Raw genomic sequence first — 19,176 nt, 5'->3', positions numbered from 1 at the left:
CGGGAGGGTGGTAAATGGGCCACACGGCTCCCCGTGCCCTAGAAATTCCCTGTGCCTGCACAGCGGGGTGGCTGCTGATGCTATCGCTGTCCCAGCTCCATGACTAAGGGAGCTGGAAGGTATAAATTAAATAACACAACACTTCAAGCCGCCTGTTATGTGGGTTTGTCCTAAGCAGCGCTGCTTTAATTAAGACGGAGAGTTTACAAATCTAACCTTTGTTTATTCTGCTTTGGGGCATATATAATGTAAATACGTGTTTTCAAACACTGCGGCTTTTTAGACTTCCAGTTATAATTCTGTGCAAAGGAAAGTTCGTCAGGTTTGGCACCGACTTGCCCTTTCTAAGCAGAGCTGCTGCGAGTCCTTCCCCCCGGGGATGCTCGGCCCGGGGCTGCGGGATGTGCCGGGCTCCGGGAGGGGCTGGCACGGCCCGGCCCGGCCCTGCCGACAGGGAAGCGGGTTCCAGCTCCGTTTCCCCCTCGTCTGGCTCAGCTGCGAGTCTTGCAGGTTTTGTTCCCGTGTCCCCTGTCGGAGCTGTAGCTGTGAAAACAAGAGCAGGGTTTAGGCGGCTACGTGCTGGTCGGGATTTCTCCGATGAGTCAGTGATACGCTTGGGTAGTTTTCTTAGCCTTTAATTGAAGTGAGTGTGAGCCCTTAACAAAGAGCTCTCCCAAGTCTTCCTTAATAAGCGTTAACAAAAATAACCGAGCGGCCGGGAGGGAAAGAACCAGGGGTGGCAGTGGTGTCCCCTGTCCCCGAACGAGGGGTTCCTGCGGCTGGGAGCAGGGCAGGGCTCGGGGTGCAGTGCGGGTGATCCATCCACACCACGGCTGGGAAAAACTCTGGGATGAGCAGAGACCATCTGGTGGAGCGCTGCACCGGCAAACCCCCTTGGCTCCTTTTTTTTTTTTTTTTTTTTGGTGTTCTTCTCAGTTAGGAGCTTCTGCAATATTTTACAATTTCCAGCGCTGTGTATCAGCGCGGAACTCTGCTGTGGTGCAGATTGGGGGGGTCAAAACCAAGCAGCTCCACACTCCCTGAGGCAGATGGACCCTTGGAGCTGCAGGTGCTCCCAAGCAGGCTGGGCCACTCCAGGCAGCCAAGCCCACACCTAGTCACAAACTTCCCTCTGGGGTCACAGGGCTGAGAAACTCTTTTTTGTTTCAAATGCAAACACATTTTGACATAACCACTTGACTCTGGCGCTGGAGTATCAAGGAAAAAAAAGCCTGAGAGGCGTGAAAGAACCGCAGGCATCTCTCGGAACAGAACAGCGACTGTTTTGCAACGCTCTGGGAAGGTGAAGAACAGCCTGGGGAGGGCTGAGGAGCAGCGCTGCAGGAGCCAGGTGCCCTGCCCAGCACCGAGCCAACAAAGCCACGGCTGAGCCAGCGGGCTGCGACCCCCTGGTCCCTGCTCTGTCCCCACTGTCCCTCCAGCTGCGGCTTCAGGACCGGCCTTTGAGTTATCTGTAACAGGAGACAAGAAAAACCACCCGGGTGTCCCACACGGGAGGAAGTCACAGGGGCCAAATTTAGCCCTGCACGCTGCAGCCGGGGCGCCTGGGCCGCCTCTTCCCGCTCCCGTGCCGCCCAGGGATGCTCAGCAGGGATCCAGGCCTGAGCAAAGAGGATTGACCAGAGCTGGGGGAAAATAAATAATAAAGCGCTGTAAGCCTGTTCTCATCTCCCCACTGCCAGGGAAGGCGAAGGGAGGTCGGGATTAAACCCCCCCTCCTGTGACAGCGCTAAACCTGCCACTCTCAGGTGTCGCAGAAATGCTGGGCGTCCCTCAGATGCCACCTGAGGCAGGGCACAGATGTGCCCCGCATCCCTCCCTGTCCTGGCAGCGCCAGGGAGGTGCCAGGAGCCGTCCCTGGGCCCCGTCCCGCTGCCTGTCAGGGACGTGCTTGGTGTGTGTAAACACGTAATTAACGGTACGTATGTATTTAATTGCTCGTGGCTACGATTTGCATGCGTGTGCTGCGCCGAAGATGCCTCAGGTACGGGCGGATCCACTCCGCCGGGCCCGGGAGGTGCGCGGGGCTGTGAGGGGTCACCGCACCGCCCGAGCCCCCGCGGGCGGCGGGCCCGGGGAGCGGCCGGGGCCGGCCCTCCTGGAGCCCGGCCAGGCGGGGTGCGAGGCAGGGCCGGCCCGGGGAGGCGGCAGCAGCCCCGGAGGGCTGAGGGCGAGCCCGGGTGGGCTGAGGACGAGCCCGACTGTGCCAAGGCGGCGGCGGCGCCGGGCGACCCCCGGGGCGGCCCCGAGTTCACACCCCCCCGGCCGCCCGGGCCATCGCCGCCCCGCCGGGGCGCCGCGCCGCCGCCTCCCCCCTCTGGGCCGCAGTGGTGCAGCCCGAGGTTAGCGGAAGCGGCCGCTCGGCGCTGCCATGTTGAGCCGCCGCCGCCGCCGCCGCTTTGTTGTCGGCTCCATGTAGCTGCGGCCCGGGGGAGGGAGCGACGGGGGGACCGCCCGCCGCAGCCGCCGCCGCCGCCGCCCGGGGCCGCGCCGCCCCCGCCATGGAGGCCAACTGGACCGCGTTCCTCTTTCAGGTGAGGCCCCGCGGCGGCGGCGCTACCGGCCCGGCCCGGCCCGACCCGGCCCGCGCCTCACCGGCCCCGCGGCTCCGCTTCTCCTCCTTCCCTCCTGCACTTTCTCCCTCCGCCGCCGCCCCGCAGCGCGCTCCCTTCCCGCTTTCATTACAAACCACCGATGTTCGTATTTATGGTTTATTTTTATTTTTTTTGCCACGCAAAACATGAGATCGCGCTTGATTTTTTTTTTTTTTTTGGTGTTTGCTTGTTTTTCTCTCCCCCCTCGTCCAAAGAGACAAACAACAACAGAAAAAAAAAAAAAAAAAACACGAACAAAAAAAAAAAAAAACAACCCCAAGCTTCCACCGGGCTCCAACAAAACCCCGATGGAACAAACGCCGTGTCTGGGAGAATAAATTAATCCCTCTTTAAACAGCCTGACTCAGGGCCGGCTGACGAGGGAGCTTGTTTTCTTTTAAAATAGGACGCGAGCGGGCCGGATTTCTGTAAAAACTGGCGAAATCCTAACGGGAATGGGGAGGAATAGGGACGGTGGAGCGTGCAACCCCTCCCTTTGCCAACTGAGTCACAATTTTCCCCCTTTCTGTCGGTGAAAGACTGACTTAAAAACACCGCTGTTTATGTAATTCCGAAGAAAATCCAACGTACCAGCAAAAAAAAAACTAAAAAAAAAAAAATAATCTTTGCCTGGCTTTTGTGAGCCTCGCCAGCTCTTTCTCACCAGATTGTTTTCTGCTGGATTTTTTTTTTTTTTTTTTTTTTTTTTTTTGCGCTGGAAAACATAAAATGTGTGATTGCAGCAGCAGCAGCGGAGGGAAAAAAAAAAAAAAAAAAAAAAAGCGCCCAGCACATCACCTTTCTCAAGGTAAAATAATCCTCTTTGCACGTTCCCGGTGGCGGCCGCTTGCTTCCTCACTGTCCTCCCCGGAATTAAACCCAGACCCAACCCGTGACACGAGTTTGAAAACCTGAGTTGAATGAATAAATCCGCCAAGAGCGAGAGCACCATTCCTTTAGGGAGGAAAAATTCGTCCCTTGCAAGTACCAAGGGATGAGTCACTCGCTCGGGTTCTCTGCCTCGGAAAACACGCCGGGAATGTTCCGGGGAGCCGGTACCGGGAGCTGGGCGCTGGGTTTTCCGCCTTTTCCCCACGGATGCGGGCGATGCCATCGAGTTGGGCTGAGGTCTGGTGAATTATTTCTCACTCTAGTGGGCAGTTGTGATTCGCACGTAGGAAACTTCACGCTAAGAAGTTAATCTCCTTAGTTTAGGGCCATCTCCCTCCGAGCCGGGGCTGCTTTAGTGCCTCGCTGCCTCCCAGCTGAGCGTTTTCCAGGGGAAATTTTTCCTAGGCTGGCAGGACTGTATTGCAGCAGGCTGAGAAATGCCAAGTAATGCCTCAAGTACGTGTCCAGCTCCTCGCTGCTCGTCCGTGCTTTTCTGAAGGTGCTGAGTTTTGAAGTAGTGATGTCACACGCTGATTTAGGAGTCAGCTTTGCTGCTTTTAATTAAAGAGTCAGCAGTTCGCTTTCCGAACGTGCGACTCGGAAGCATCTTCATAAAACTGTGACGTGGAAATTTTCCTCTGATTTTTTTTTTCCCCCCCTCTCTAAATAATAAAGCTTTCAGAGCTCATAATAAATGCTGGATATTGTTTCTTGAGTGCTTTTGTTAGAATCAGTGATTTGGGGTGCACCCAGCAGAAAGCAGCACTGAGGTAGTCCTGATGTGACTTTCATTTTTCTTCTTCCCATTCCCGCAGCAGCACATCAGCCCTGATCCAGCTGATTAGTTAAAACTAGTTAAAAAGCGTGGATTTAAAAGCCTGTCCCCAGTGTCGGTTAAATAACAAATGGAAATGACTGAATATTCACACTTGTTCTTCCTGGGGGGAGTGTTAAACCAAGTGTGCGTTCCAGCTGGGACAGGATTCCTAAGGGACAGCTTAATACGTGGAATATGAAGTTGTAATTTTTAGCCAAATGTTTTTAGAGGAGGTTTTGATGTCTTAATTTTAGTCCTGTGGCAGTGGGCTGTGCCACTGTAAACCGTTCCTTCCAAATAAAGTTGTTTGATTGTTTTTAGGTGGCATTTTGATGAATTGTATCCCTTTCTAAAGAAACAATCGCGCTACTGAATAAGCAGTTCTTGTTTGGATCTTCTTAGTCCCCAAAATGCATAGTTGGAAAACCACTTTGAGGATGTGCTCGGGAAGTGAAAGTTGTATCTGTTAATGTGAGGAGGACTCATCCATCAGATGGAGTGTTCAAGATATGACTCATGCTAATTTGTTGCTCTCACATTAAGGCTGAAGCACAAAAATATTTTAGCCTCTGGCATTGGAAGTTCACAATGCCACATCCTACACTCTGGGTCATGAATTGCAGGGTTTTTTTTTGTTTACTGCCCCCCCAGGAGAGAAGGAATTAGTGACAGAACAAGGGGATTTTGCAGGAGAGCCTGTCCCAGGCCATCAAAATATCTCCAAAGTGTTGACTTGACGTTAATGCTGGGTCAAGTAAAAAAGTAAAACCGTGGCTGGAGCCTGCATGACTGCGCCTGCCAGAGGCGTGCAGCAGGTGCTGGCTTCCCTTCTCCAACTGGGAGTTAAAAAAAAAATGCTGGCTGATCCTTTTAAAAAAGGCTTTAACGGCCCTTGGAAACTGAGGAACGCAGCTCGTGGCAGAGGGGCTGCGAGGAGCGCGGTGCTGCGAGCAGTGCTGGCTCCCTCGGAACCAGGATGAGCAGACTTACATAAGCAGCAGCTCCAAAGCCTGTAGCTTGGTGAATGTGCATTGTTTTATGTCCACTGTCTCCATCAGATCTGTAGGAATAAGTGCATCATTACCTTGAAGTGCTGACGATTCTTTGAGGCATAAAAATATCCATATACTGCCTAAGTTTGAACCTTGTCCAAAGGATTTGGGCTCTCCATTATCTGATCTGCTAGCTCTGCCTTTGAAATTGTATCTCTGGAGCTATCATTAGGTGCTCTGCAGTGTCTTCTGGTGTGGTTTAACAGTATTGTTTAATGCCGATTTGAAGTTGTAAAACATTTCAGAATTTTTCTAAGTTAACATTGTCTTGAGCTGCACAACTTGCTCAGTATTGTGCTGTCGGTGCGTATCCTGCAAACTCTTATTTTCATGCAATGTAGATGTGTCAAAACCTTTTTGAAAACATGGAAAATAAATGGTTGAACATCCACGATTGTCACTGAAGTCAGGGAAAAGTTTAATGGAGCTGCTGGGGCTCGTGCCGTGCCCTGATTTAGCAGCGTCGCCTCCAGGAGAGTTCTGGATGCAGCTCTTCAGCAATCGCTCCCTGAAACAAAGCAGCCCTCGGGCTGTTGTTTGAGGTGGCTGCTGTGGCCAGGCAGGTGTGCTGATATCCAGCCTACCTGTTGCATCCCGAGCTTCAGCACAGACGGATCTAAAAAGCAGATACAGATGGACAGCCTGGCCTGGCTCCTAATGATTCCCACAAGTTTTGTCTCCAGTTAGTGTCCGGAGTCCAGGCTTTCTCCTGTGAACTGTGTTCCTGTCACATAGGCTTGGAGTGTTTGAGAGCTTGTATTCCTTCCCACGTGGGTTAGTGTTGGTATCCACCCATGGCTTTTCTCCAAAGATCACCAGCATCACGCTCCCAAAAAGCGAGATTGGAGTGATGCAGGAGCTGCACCACAGCAAGGGAGAGATGCTCTGGGGGGACTGTGGTCCCTGCTGCGATCCAGGCAGGCAAAGCACCCAGGATACAACTAGGAAAAAGGCCCAAAGTGAGCTTCTGGAAATACTGACTTGTCCAAAGGACGTTGAAGTGGATTCCCATGGGAAGAGAATTAGCCTGGGTGCACTTCCCAGTACTGTCCACCCCAACCGATGTAAAAGTAGACAGGTCAGGATTGTGCACTGGCACAGTGTTTTATTCAGCTCTCACACCTTTGAGTCATGTTACTTTGAGAGCAGAGCCATAGGAAAGGAGTCCTGGAAGTACTCCTGTGGTACTGATCTAATGGGAATGCAAGTTTCCCCAAACTCAGCTTCAGGCCTGGCACACTGCATTAATAACGAGCCTGATTTAAAACTGGTCTGATGAGACCGAGGCACATCTTGAATACAGATGCACTTAAACTGGCTTAAGGTGCTGGAGTGATTTATTTTAATGCTCCATTAGGCTGAATTGGTCTGTGTGGTTTCTAAACCACATTAAAATTGTATCTGCCAGGGTTTTGTCCCAGTCTGACTGGATGAGTTTTAATAACAGTGTTTCTGCCTTAGAATAACCACGCGTGGTGCAGCACAGCCCGTGGCAGGCAGGCTGCAGCTCAGCTGAGCGGTGCTGGCTGCGGGACCCCCTTCCCTTCCCTGTAGCTTCTGTAACAGATTCTGTAATTCAAAGTTAGTTGGTATTGGCTGCTTTCAAACAGCTTTCAGGGTTTATTCCCAACACCCCGAACCGTGTTCTCCAGCATCTCTGGATGTCTCCCAGTGTGTATCGATCAGCTTCTCTTCCCAGCACAAAGTAGCTGCTGACGAAGAGAAAAAGGCTGTGCCGCTATTCTTGTTAGTTCCAGACGCAGAGAGCACAGTGGTCAGTGGATAAATGCATCAGGAACCTGCTAAATATAGAGATGTGGCTTTAGACAGCTCCCGATCCCAGTTGCTTTGGTTTCAGTGCTGGCACGGGGGTATGAACACGCTGTTTAAATACGACGCCTTATCGCATCCTGGCTCTCTGTGGCTGCGGTTCAGTTCTCACTGTGCACTAAGCTCGGCTTAAAGGTGGGGCCTTATTTTGCAACTCCTGTCAGTGCCTTCATCCTCTGCAGAGACAGTCCTGTTGTGCCATCTGATACGATCATTAGCAAAATGAGTTATCTGTTATGTAAAGATGAAATGCTGTTATTAAAAGATCTGACAAGCACCTAGTTGTCTTCCTTAAAAAGTTGCCCTCCAGAAACTTAATAATTCCTTGATGGTTGTGCTGTGTCCTACACTTAGCACAGGGCCTGCACAGCCAGGGCATTTACAGCGCGAGCGGTTTATCTTGTCCAAAACCAGCATTATGTAACCTTCCCCTGTTGTTCCTTCCGTGGCTTTTGGTCTAGAATGTGCTTCCCTGTCGTTTGTAAATGTTCTCACCGTGCCAGAGCGAGCACCCATCCAGAGAATTTAAGTGTGAATGTTTGGTTTTAGGCACACGAAGCCTCCCATCACCAACAGCAGGCAGCACAGAACAGTTTGTTGCCTCTCCTGAGCTCTGCTGTTGAGCCGCCCGATCAGAAGCCGATTCTGCCCTTACCAATAACGCAGAAACCTCAGCCTGCAACAGAAACATTAAAGGATGCTATTGTTGGGATTAAAAAGGAAAAACCTAAAACCTCCTTTGTGTGCACTTACTGCAGCAAAGCTTTCAGGGACAGCTACCATTTGAGGCGTCACGAGTCCTGCCACACAGGGATAAAGTTAGTGTCACGGCCAAAGAAAACTCCCACCACAATGGTGCCCCTTATCTCGACCATCGCTGGTGACAACAGCCGGAGCTCACTGGTTTCGACTATCGCAGGCATCCTGTCCACAGTCACTACGTCTTCCTCTGCCACCAACCCCAGCAGCAGCGCCGGCGCCACGGCCATGGCGGTGACGCAGACGGTGAAGAAGCCCAGCAAGCCCGTGAAGAAGAACCACGCTTGTGAGATGTGTGGAAAGGCCTTCAGGGACGTGTACCACCTCAACCGGCACAAGCTGTCCCACTCGGACGAGAAACCCTTCGAATGTCCCATTTGCAATCAGCGCTTCAAGAGAAAGGATCGCATGACCTACCACGTGAGGTCTCACGAAGGTGGCATCACGAAACCCTACACCTGCGGTGTTTGTGGAAAAGGCTTCTCAAGGTACCACGTAGCAAATCCCAGGCATGCTCCGCTGTTGGCTTTGCATGAGCAACAAGGGTTAAGCTGTGGTAGTGAGGAGCTGGGAGAACCAAACTTCTGAGGAGAGTGGTGAGGGGATAAAGAGCCTTGTGTGCAGTTAGGGTGGAGGAGTCTCCATCTGAGCAAGGTTAACAGTGGCCAGAAGTGGTCTCTTTTTCAGGAAAGTGGTTTGAAATGGTTTCTCGACCTCATGCAGGTCCCATGTGTGTCTGTGTCACTGGGGGTGGGCACAGAGCCCCTTCACCAGCCTTTGCCATGCTCTGTGACCAAATGGGGCAGGGCAGGGAAACTGTCACCTGGTCTTACAGCAGGGTGGAGGGCACTAACAGCACAGGGGGAGCTTGCACTGCTGCCGGCTCTGTTTGTACCTGTGCTTGCAACAGAGAAAACTTCAACCTTTAGAGCTGTTGCGCTCTCACCTTTACACAAGGTGTGACCAAACGTGCCATTTTCAGGTGTGTGAGGAGAGCAGAGTTAAGCTTTAAACCACAGGTTGGTTTTCAGCTGTGAGGTGTTGCAGGTGAAGCTCCTGGTAGGTGAGGGGAAGGGGTTTATCCTGGCTGTCAGAGGGATGGGGGCTGCAGGGAGCGACCAGCTCGGTGTCAGCTCTGCTGGCCAAGGTGTCCTGGCTCTGTGTTTGTAACAGTGTGCACTTTTCTCCTGTTCCTCTCTTTCTTGCAGGCCTGATCATTTAAGCTGTCACGTTAAACATGTTCACTCAACAGAGAGACCCTTCAAATGCCAAGTAAGGGCTAAAATGGTTTATTAAGAACAATACCTTACTGTGTCAGTGGTACTCAGGTGAATCTCTCCAGAGCTGTATTTACTCCTGGACTTTTGAAAAGCAAGTTTAGGAGTAAAGCCACATTTGCCACCATACCACAGTGCTGGAGTTCTGGTGGAACTTTAAAAAGATACCACGGTTCCTTTTTTAGGAAGATTAGAGGCTTTTTTCTTTCTTGGAGAACAGCATAGTTGCTCTGTTTTACCATATGCTTAACTTAGTAGTAGGATTGTAGCAGCATCCTCAGCTTAGTGCTCATTTCTGGGTGATGTGTGCAGTGTGTTTCTCAGCATGTTCAAATGAAATGTCTTTCTCAGCACATCTATTTAAAATGGGTGGGAATGGTTGATTCTGGATCTCTTATTTTGCTGGAAGGGGAAAGCAAGTTGTCCTAAGTTGATGACTGAGTCTAGGAGAAAAAATTTGATTGCCCTTGAACAATTAACTGTTTTGCTTGGAATATCCATACTTATTCCAGCCTGTTTTAGTGACTCATCTTATTAAATAAAAGCCTTGGGTAAAAAGAACAGTGTTAGGAAAAGGTTTTGTTTCCTTGTTCTGGATGGGAGCAGAAGTAATTGAGCAGTGTAAGGTACCAAGTTCATATTTGTACAGTAAAATTACATTAGAAACCAACTTTGCCTATTGTAAGTGTTTTTAATAAGCTCCCTCTTGCATTGGTGGGTAAGGCAACCCACTGTTTTCAGAAAGTTCAAGCAGTGTAGAATATGATTTCTGTCCTGATTGTCTCAGAAGCAAATTCCATTCTGAGTCTCCGCTGAGTAGTTTGATTTTCGTTTCTCTATAAACACAGGTAAAACTTAAAGTTGTCAATGCACTTAGGATACTGTTAGGACCTGCCAGGTAACGTGGGCTCCCAGAGGGCCTGTGGGTGATGCTGTGCTGCTCTGTCTGCCCCTCAAGTGTAACTTTGTCCTCCATCTAGACGTGCACTGCTGCCTTTGCCACCAAAGACAGACTGCGGACACACATGGTGCGCCATGAAGGAAAGGTATCGTGTAATATCTGTGGTAAACTTCTGAGTGCAGCATATATCACCAGCCACTTAAAGACACACGGGCAGAGCCAAAGTATCAACTGTAATACCTGTAAACAAGGCATCAATAAAAGTAGGTGAACGTTTTACAAACATTTCTAATAACAATGTGTTTGCGAAGGGAATTGCCTTTGATGACGTTAAACTCGGCTACGTGTCTGTCAGTCTGGGTGGTCACACCTCTTAAAAGTAGATCTTTAGTAACAGAATGTGCTTCAGCTCAAGAATTGGCATGTGTGGAGTTGGTTTGCTGCAAGACTGTGCTCTCATCCCTTGTTTGCTGCAAGACTGTGCTCTCATCCCTTGGGAATGCCCTGCAGTTCATGACAGTGATCCATCTCTTGAAGAAAAGAGTTCCCAGCTTTTCTGACCTTTTAAGTTCAGTGCTAATTCCTGAACTGTGCAGGTCTAAAAGTCCAACAGATAGCCTGGAGATTTTAGACTATTTAAGAACTGCTAAGATTTGCCAGGTTTTAGATCTGAAGCCTCATCCAAAGCTCATCAAAATCAGGAGAAAGATTTCTCTGCTTTCTCTGAGCTTTGACCCTGGGGCTCAGTGTTTCCTCCCTTAGGCAGCAGCTGACAAGAAAAGGATTTAAATCCAGCCCTGATAGGTTTTGGCCATTAATGGCATCTGACTGGTGTTGTGCAGGAGGTCAGATGAGATGTTTGTAATAGCTCCTTCTAGACTTAAACTCTGGACCTGGGAATGCCTAGCAAGCCAATGAAGACTTGACTTTCAAATTTTCCCTATTGTAATACTTGTAACTTAAGTTAACCCCACATGGTTAGTAATATAAAACGGGTTTTCAGAGGAATAAGAGGCAGAAGTAAGGAATGTTGTTGGAAACTTTGTCCTTAAAGCCTTTAAAGTGTATTCATTTACAACATCTTTGCAGTTCCTGTTACTCCTGTATAATTTGAAGGTACTGGGAATGTCTGAAATGCCTGATTGTTGAGCTTAGTAGGAAATTTGGATGTGAAGTATTTTTCAAGGTATAGACTTACAACTCTGGCTTCCCAAGCCAGTTTGGTGGTGCTAAGCCAGTTCACATGAGGCATTTTGAGCAGTTGTTAGAGGTGGAAATGATGAGCTGTACTGGGGCCAGAGAGTAGTGACAGGCTGTTCTCTGATGTAAACTGAAAATTTTAAGTTATACTTGCAATAAAAAGTAAAAAGGCTTTTTTAATTTTTCATTCTTAAGCTGGAGCTAAAGTTTAGAAAAAGTGGATTCAGTTTGAGTTCTAGAGGCTAATTGGAGTCTTTCATTCTTCCTAAATACAAACTAAATAATGACAAAAGTCTGGTTTTGGCACCTAAAGTAGATGTTCTTGACTTATGTTTTGGTTTTTAGCTCTTGGAAAAGTAGTTTTATGAAGCACAGAACTAATGATACTGTTTTAAACACCTCTGTGATTTTGTTCTTGGAATCCTGTGAGATTCCACGTGCTCTTTGTAGAAGTTGCCTTTGTGATGCCAGCAGAAAACAGAGTAACTTTTCAAGGTGAATTTGTGTTCTTACTTGATTGGCATAGCATGCATGAGTGAAGAGACCAGCAACCAGAAACAGCAACAGCAGCAGCAACAGCAGCAAGTAACAAGTTGGCCTGGAAAGCAGGTAGAGACCCTGAGATTGTGGGAAGAGGCCGTCAAAGCCAGGAAGAAAGGTAAAACAAACCAATATTGACCTGCTTGGGTTTGTGAGACCGGGGAGTTCACAGTCATACAGGGAGTTTGAGGTGTCAGGAAGGATGTCTTGCATGACAGTTTCATTCTTAGAAGTCATAGCTAAGAGAGAGCAGGAGGAAACAGGCCCCAGAGGAGGGTGTGTTAAATGATGTGCTCATGACTTGCTCTCTGTGCTTGCCTGTGTCCCTAGAGCCATCAGTTACAGAGGGGAGCTTGTGTCTGCTCCAAGCAGGAGTGGGGGAGTGACTTGCATGTGGCTTTTAGCTGTGCTTGTGCTTGTTTACCCTGTTCAGCAGTCTGCACACACACACACACACACACACACAGACACACACCCTCTGCCCTGCATCAGCACTGGGGTGCACGTGTGTGCTTTCTGTGTCCTGTTCATCTTGTCTCCCCCAATTTATTCCATCTGCTCTATCATCATGTAACTGTCTTTGCATGAAGTTTTCTAGACCTCAGAGCTTTCTCTCTCTTTCTCTCTCTTTCTGTCTGCTGCTTTGTTTCATTACAAAATGAGGTAATCAGTGATCCTGTTTCTCATCAGTGCTGGCTCACAGCTTACCTCTACCTGTGCTGCTGTAATTGAAGTGGGATTACTGTTGTTGGTCATTGCAGGGAACAGATTGTTTCAGTTTAGTGGTTTTAGGATACAGTAGTTTAAATTCTCCCATTGCTGCTGCTTATTTGTTTCACAACAGTTTGATTATTAATGCCCATCATGTGACTTCATGGATTACATGTTTTAGAGGTTCTTAATGACCACTGCTTACTCTTTTTCACTGGCTGTTTTTAGGAATGTTTTGGACTCACCTTATTTTTTCCTTTTCTCTCAACCTTCCTTTCAGTTCTTCAATCTGTTTTTGTTTTCTAGGTTCTTGTTTGTGTTTTAGGCTGCTTGCTTCCTTTCCTCTTGTTATGCCAGTAATTGAATTCTTTGATCAGACAGTGCAGAAACAGCTTATTCATGTTAAAATGCAGTGATAACAGAAGCATTACATATCATCAGGCCACTAAATAGATAAAGCAAATGATGTTAGATTGAAAAAATCACTGAGAATTATTTTCTTCTTGTTCTTTCCTATGTCTTGTTTCCTTTTCCTTTCTTATTGAGAATGTTGAATATGCTCTAACAGAACAGTGGTTTGGGGCAGGAGGGGGTGAGGGAGGTGGGTGGGTAACAGTGGTGTCACACTGGTGCTTTTAGCTTATCTGGGGAAGGGGAATGGGTGGGCTGTGTCTTTGGGTGTGACTGCTTGAAGGTGAAGTTAGACCAGTCAGTGCCATGCTTGAGCTGCTCTTTCCATGCTGGTTCTCCTGTGCTAGTTCCACTTGTGGTGGCTTTACAACACTAGATGGGATTTTTTATTTTTATTTTTTTTTTGGTCTAGTACAATTTATTTTCACAATTTTTTTTTTTTTTTTTTTTTTTTACTCTTTCCCTTCCTCTCCACCCCTCCTAGCTATGGACTTTGAAGAACCAACAGTAACCCTTGAATGGGTCTAATGTTGCTTTCAAAGTTATATTTGTATTGCCCCAGAGGCAAAGTGGACTCTTTGCTCCTGGCTTACCTCTGACACGTGGGTGTAACTGAGCTTGGGGTCCTGCCCTACAAACGTGGAAGCAGACACGGCTTAGTAACGTTGATGCAGAGCGAATTTTCCCTGTTTCTTTAGCAGCCAGCCCTTCCCCTTCCCTGCTCCCGGAGCCTCCCGGTGTGGGTAGCCGGCAGGTGGTGCTGATGGATGTGGAGTGATTCCCGTCCCCCCCGCGTCCCCCGGCCAGCCCCGCTCCCCAGCCCCGGCCTCCTGGGTCCCCCTTGCTCTGCACTTCAGTCCTGCTTGCTGCAAACCCCCCCAAAACCCCCCAAACCAACGCGGTGTGGAGCTGGAGCTTACGTGAAAGCTGAGGAGCTGATGGGGGTTGAGGGATGTGCTGCTGGGGTAGCCTTGAAGTAGAGGTAGCGTGAGCAGTGGAGCAGTTTAGTAGCAATAATTAAGACTGAAATAAGCAGGTAAATATTGAAACGAGCTTTGCTTATCAGTCCCTAATAATGACTTTTTAAAACCTTCACAGAATGTCAGTTCACCTTTGAGAAGGCTATAGAGTACGTACCATTCGGTATGTACACTCTCTCCTCTATTTCTACTGTTCCTCTTGGGAGGATTTTTTTTGATTGTACAATACTGTTTTTATGAACATGGAAAAACCCTCTTGCTAAGACAACCTCACTTGACTTCTCAGGAAAAAAAAAAAAAAAAATACTCAATTTGAAATGACCTGCATGAGAGTTTGTATTTCCTGTAGGCTATAGAATGTTAACAGTTTTAACTTACTAATAATACCTAAAGACAATAATTCCAGAATTTGTACCTGTTCTTGTTCGGTTTTTGGGTTTTTTGTTTTGTTTTGTTTTGTTTAAATCTTGTCCATGGTTTTTTTTATGTGTTAAAAACTTTTTGTCTTTTTTATGTCTCATTTTTAGAAGCTGCTAACTTGTGCCAAACCTCCACTGCTGCTACTACGCCTGTGACTCTTACTACTCCATTCAATATAACGTCCTCTGTGGCTTCTGGGACTATCACAAACCCAGTCACAGTGGCAGCTGCAATGAGCATGAGAAGTCCAGTAAATGTATCAAGTGCAGTTAATATATCCAGTCCGATGAACTTAGGGCATCCTGTCACTATAACCAGCCCTCTGTCCATGACCTCTCCATTAACGCTCACCACCCCGGTGAACCTGCCCACCCCGGTAACCGCTCCAGTGAACATAGCGCACCCCGTCACCATCACGTCCCCCATGAACCTGCCCACCCCCATGACGCTGGCTGGTCCCCTCAACATAGCCATGAGACCAGTGGAGAGCATGCCTTTCCTGCCCCAGGCCTTGCCCACCTCTCCTCCCTGGTAAATAAGTTCTAAACAGTATTAAAAAGGATTAAAATGGAATCCTTACCAGCAGTTCTTTTTTGGGTTTTGTTTGGTTGGGTTTTTTTTTTTTTTTTGTTTTTGTTTTTGTTTTGTTCTGTTGGGTTTTTTGTTTTGTTTTGTTTTAGTTAATAATAAATTCAGACTAAGACACTGGGGCAACAACATCAGAGACCGCAGTAGCATCTTCCCCCTGATTTGGCTCACATGGTTCAGGCTTGAGTTTCACTGGAGCACTTCATTTAAAGTAAGTTTTACATTGTAGCTGACAGATGCTGAATTAGAACAGATACTTATTTGCCAGAGTTAAAAAAAAAAGGAAAAAAACCCAAAAAAAAGGTAATTAAAAAAAGCAGTTTTATGTTTTATCCCCTCAAATTATAACTTAGAAAATTATTTTAATCTAAACACTAGCAAAGACCCCTCTGTATCTGTGACAGGGTGGATGGCTCATTTTAACCTGCCAGGCAAGTCCACTGTTTCTGAGCTAGTGTAGAACCTTTGTCTGTGTTGATGTTTTTTTTTTTTTTTTTTTTTTTTTTTTTTTTTTAAAGGAGTAAATGCATTACAATGTTGTCATTTAAAAAAAAAAATGCATTTTTGGAGAAAATATGCATTTTACCTTTGGGAATATGGTAACTTCAGGCAGCATTCCCTATGGGAAAGGTGATACCAGCTCTGATATGCAAAGCATATGATAACTTATCATTCTAACTTCAACATATAATAGGGATTGTGACCTGATATTTGGAGATGTAAATATTACCCAACATATTACCCTAAGGGAATAGAGCATTGTAGTCAACATTTTTTTAAAAAAACCTGTTATTGTTTGGTGAGAAACAGCCATGGCTGACAGAAGAGGAGTCGAAATGTATGTAAACATGGTCTCTGAACAGTCAGACCCCCATGGGACTCTTATCTAGGAGCAAAAGGAGTGCTTGGAAACTTAAGGAAAATTGCTTTAAGCTGGAAGATTCTGGAGGCCCTGGGTGTGATTTTTATGCCCTCTGCCTCCCAGTCAGAGCCTGCTGGTGTTTCAGCAGGGGACAGACGTGTTAGTTGTTCACTAGAAGTTTTGTCTTATATTAAATTGTATACAGTTTTTATTCTAACCACTAACTAGGTAGGATGCCCCTCCAGGACAAGCAGAGAGCGTCTTTTAATTTCTCCCCTATTTCTTAATCAAGTGTTGTGCAAATCTGTTCAACTTTGTAAATATTTGCAAACATCATCATTTTTACGTTATTCTTCTATTGTGTTAACACATTTCTATCAATTTGTGGGAGTTCTGGGGTGCTGAGCTGTCCAGCCCAGAACTGCTCATAAATGGTCACACATGTTTAAGCTACATGTGCTTTTTTTTTTCCTTAACCTGTTTATCTGTACATAAAGTAGAAAGCAAAGTCTAGGGAAACAGATATACTTTTTAGACTATCATGTCACATATTCACATTTTTAAAACTTTGTTTAAAAAAAAAAAAAAAAAAACAACAAACCACCCTAAACCCAACCTCTACATTAAATAAAATTTAAAAAAAAAAAAGAGGAAAAAAAAAAAAATTACAGTTGAGATGTTTTTATCTTAATGAATTTGAGAGCTCTGGAGATTAGAGTGTGCATTTTCACAGAGTGCTAGCAGGACTGACCAGTCACACTGGACTGCTTCCGTTCCTCCCCGGCCGTGTCCGTGCGAGCAGTGATTGCCAGGCTGCTGGCTCAGGTGACAGGTATCTGTATCCTTACGTGGAACTGTTCTAGGGGCTTGGACTACATAGTAAAACAAAAACAAACAAAAAAAAAAATAATAGAGCTTAGTGTAAAATAATTTTATAAATGATCTTTTGTACTTTAGGACATCAAATTGTACAACTTTTGTATATATAAAAGCTTAGGAACTTTCTGTTTAGCAGAAAGGAAACACATTCCTACACTTTTAATGTATATGTTTGTTATAATGTCCATGTAAACATATGCCCTATGTTTGTGCCTTTTAATTAGTTTGTCTCAATAAACAAAAATGTAGAGAAGAATATGTAGCTATGACTTTGTTACCACTGTTCTTACTCCAGGTGTGTAGAGGTCTTTGTTTTGGCCCTGTGTAGAGCCCAGCGTGCACGGCCAGCATGTCCCCAAGCCCGCTGCCACCTCCACACCGTCCTGCATGTTGGGACCTGTAGTTCCCCAGCCATCTCTGCCATCCCTGGCCACGACACCACCTTGCACCAGTTTCCCAAAGTAGGTGTAGCCTTCTGGGTCTGGGTAACCACAGTGATGACCCTTAGGTGAAATTTGGGTATCCCTGAGCTTTTTAAAAAAAAAAAAAAAAAAAGAGAACAAAAGCATTAAAAGCCAATATGAAAATGTGTACTAGAAGTGGTTATCTATGAATTACTTACAATAAACAGGTGTGAGACTTAATTGTATGTTGTCAATTACTGCAGTATTGACAGTGGGTCCCTTGTACAGCCAGCTGTTATTTTTATCCCAGCAGTGTAGCAGTAGAATAAACACATTAAACACCGGCAAGGAAATTTTTCACCGTGACAGAGGCTTCCCAAACCACTAACCACGGTGCTGTTAGCGTGGCGTAGGAAAAGGGCTGTTTCCTTTTTATTTTATGTTGGTTCTGCTCGACTGTACCTGGTTTATGTCCACAAAGCTGCATTAGCTAATTGTCGACCTGTTTCATTTGTACTTGGGTAAACATTTGCTTTGTACCGTGTATTAATGGGTCCGAGGTGTGCTCCTCTGCTGTCTCAGTGCGGACATCGACTTCGCTCTGTAATGCCATCCTTGCAAATACATTAAGCTGTTTTTCTGACAAACAAAAGCTACCTGGTGCAGTAGTTTATACGACGTGCATGCTCCCTGCTGCTCCGTGCCCGGGGATCCGCCGGCACCTCGCAGCGCCGCCGGGCTCGGGCTCTGAGAAAATGGTGGACGCGAAGAACAGATGCTCCTGTTACACCGAGTTAGTTCCTATGCAGCCGATGCGCTTAGCCTAGTTTATTTCATGGAAACTTTTAAGCTGGATGGAATCCAACATGCAGGGAAGCCTATTGCTGCCGCTGCTTCGAGTGGGGTTTATAGCGAGCCCATTCAGGTCTCCGGTTGCAAGGAGTTCAATAGGGGGTTTATTTTTTTCCTTCTGAAGTTTCCGTAAGCGTTCAGCGTGAGGTGAATGGCTTAGCGCCGGCCGAGAGCTTGAGAGCTGGTTTTGCCTTGGAAGGATGCGTGCCGTGGAAAGCCAGAGCAGTCAGATGGAGGGCACGGAAAAGCATCCTCAGGGCAAGGAGGGCCGCGGGGAGGTGGCCACAGGGATGTAAGTATTGCAGCCAGAAATGGGGTACAGGCTGTAAAGGGGCTGGTTTTCTCTTTATTCGGAACACCCCGACACCTCCAGAGAGTGTTTGGGGTGAAGAGAAATTTGGGATTCACTTTTTTTCAAGTGTTACACCCGAGTATTGTAAATTGGGAAAGTTCTGTTCAGTCGTGATGGATCACAGAGAAACACGTTTCAGTCTCAGCATACAAGTTTAATTCTATTAGCCATTGATACAAATAAAACATTTTTCCCTCTTACAACAACTTTTTCCTTAGAGAGGCAAAAGAAAGAAGTATTTAATGCGTTTGCATTTGTCCACAAGAGGTTTAAAGAAAAGCACCCAGACCCCAGTAAGCTGCTGAGCTGCAGCAATCCCAGGTTACATAAAGGGGCCGAGGATTAGCCGGGGCATTCCGGGTGCTGATAAGCCTCCAAGTTCTGCTCGCTCTTCCCTCACTTTTATTTTAGAAACAGCCACTCTGAGCCGTATCCTCAAAACTGCCTGGGGTTCATTTTCAAGGCTGTCAGGGTTAGATTCCCACCAAAGAGAGAAAATTGGAATTTGAAGAACGCTCAGGCTGTTAAAGCATCGAGCACTGTGGTAGTTTCTGTCTCAGGGTCCCTGTACAGGAGCTGAGTTGTTGAGAAATGAATGACAGTTTCTCACTGCTGGGCCCTTCCAAAAACTCCTGCCCTGCTTCATTGGTAGCTTAGTTTATCCATCTCAAAAATAGATTTAACAGTAATTTCAATAGGTAGCTATTAAAAGCTCTTCAAGTTTTTTAATGCCATTGGGGTTTCAGTGCTTAAGTGGACCTTTTAACCAGTGCTTTTTAGGAGAAAAAGTGTAAGAATAAATCTCCTTGTCTCCTAACTGTCATAGAATAAAACA

General features: G+C 46.8%; 1 protein-coding gene and 1 long non-coding RNA gene across 3 annotated transcripts; one reads left to right on the top strand and one right to left on the bottom strand.

Annotated features, from left to right (window-relative positions):
* Window positions 1–202: 202 nt before the first annotated feature.
* LOC121347034 lies at window positions 203–3,011 on the bottom strand. The gene is made up of 2 exons (XR_005954159.1): window positions 2,617–3,011; window positions 203–543 (listed from the first exon to the last, which is right to left on the bottom strand). It is a non-coding gene; the product is annotated as an uncharacterized LOC121347034 (long non-coding RNA).
* On the top strand, window positions 2,287–17,268 carry VEZF1 (vascular endothelial zinc finger 1). 2 transcript variants are annotated; one of them, XM_041425284.1, is made up of 7 exons: window positions 2,287–2,555; window positions 7,755–8,452; window positions 9,173–9,236; window positions 10,222–10,405; window positions 11,869–12,000; window positions 14,103–14,147; window positions 14,512–17,268. In XM_041425284.1, exons 1-7 carry the CDS (start codon window positions 2,523–2,525, stop codon window positions 14,937–14,939), a joined length of 1,584 nt encoding a protein of 527 aa, XP_041281218.1. In that variant the 5' UTR covers window positions 2,287–2,522; the 3' UTR covers window positions 14,940–17,268. The 2 variants fall into 2 exon arrangements, with proteins under 2 accessions (XP_041281218.1, XP_041281219.1); XM_041425285.1 differs by lacking the exon at window positions 14,103–14,147.
* Window positions 17,269–19,176: the final 1,908 nt, after the last annotated feature.

Source organism: Onychostruthus taczanowskii, unplaced genomic scaffold (assembly GCF_017590055.1).
Source record: "Onychostruthus taczanowskii isolate IOZ18803 unplaced genomic scaffold, ASM1759005v1 scaffold89, whole genome shotgun sequence".
Classification (NCBI taxonomy): Eukaryota; Metazoa; Chordata; class Aves; order Passeriformes; family Passeridae; genus Onychostruthus; species Onychostruthus taczanowskii.
The sequence above is the reverse complement of the archived record's forward strand: the minus strand, read 5'-3'. Positions and strand labels throughout refer to the sequence as shown.

Coding starts and splice junctions, on each gene's coding strand:
- VEZF1 (XM_041425284.1), top strand. CDS start 2,523: ATGGAGGCCAACTGGACCGCGTTCCTCTTTCAG. Junction 8,453..9,172: donor TGTGGAAAAGGCTTCTCAAG/GTACCACGTAGC, acceptor TCTTTCTTGCAG/GCCTGATCATTTAAGCTGTC. Junction 14,148..14,511: donor TATAGAGTACGTACCATTCG/GTATGTACACTC, acceptor TCTCATTTTTAG/AAGCTGCTAACTTGTGCCAA.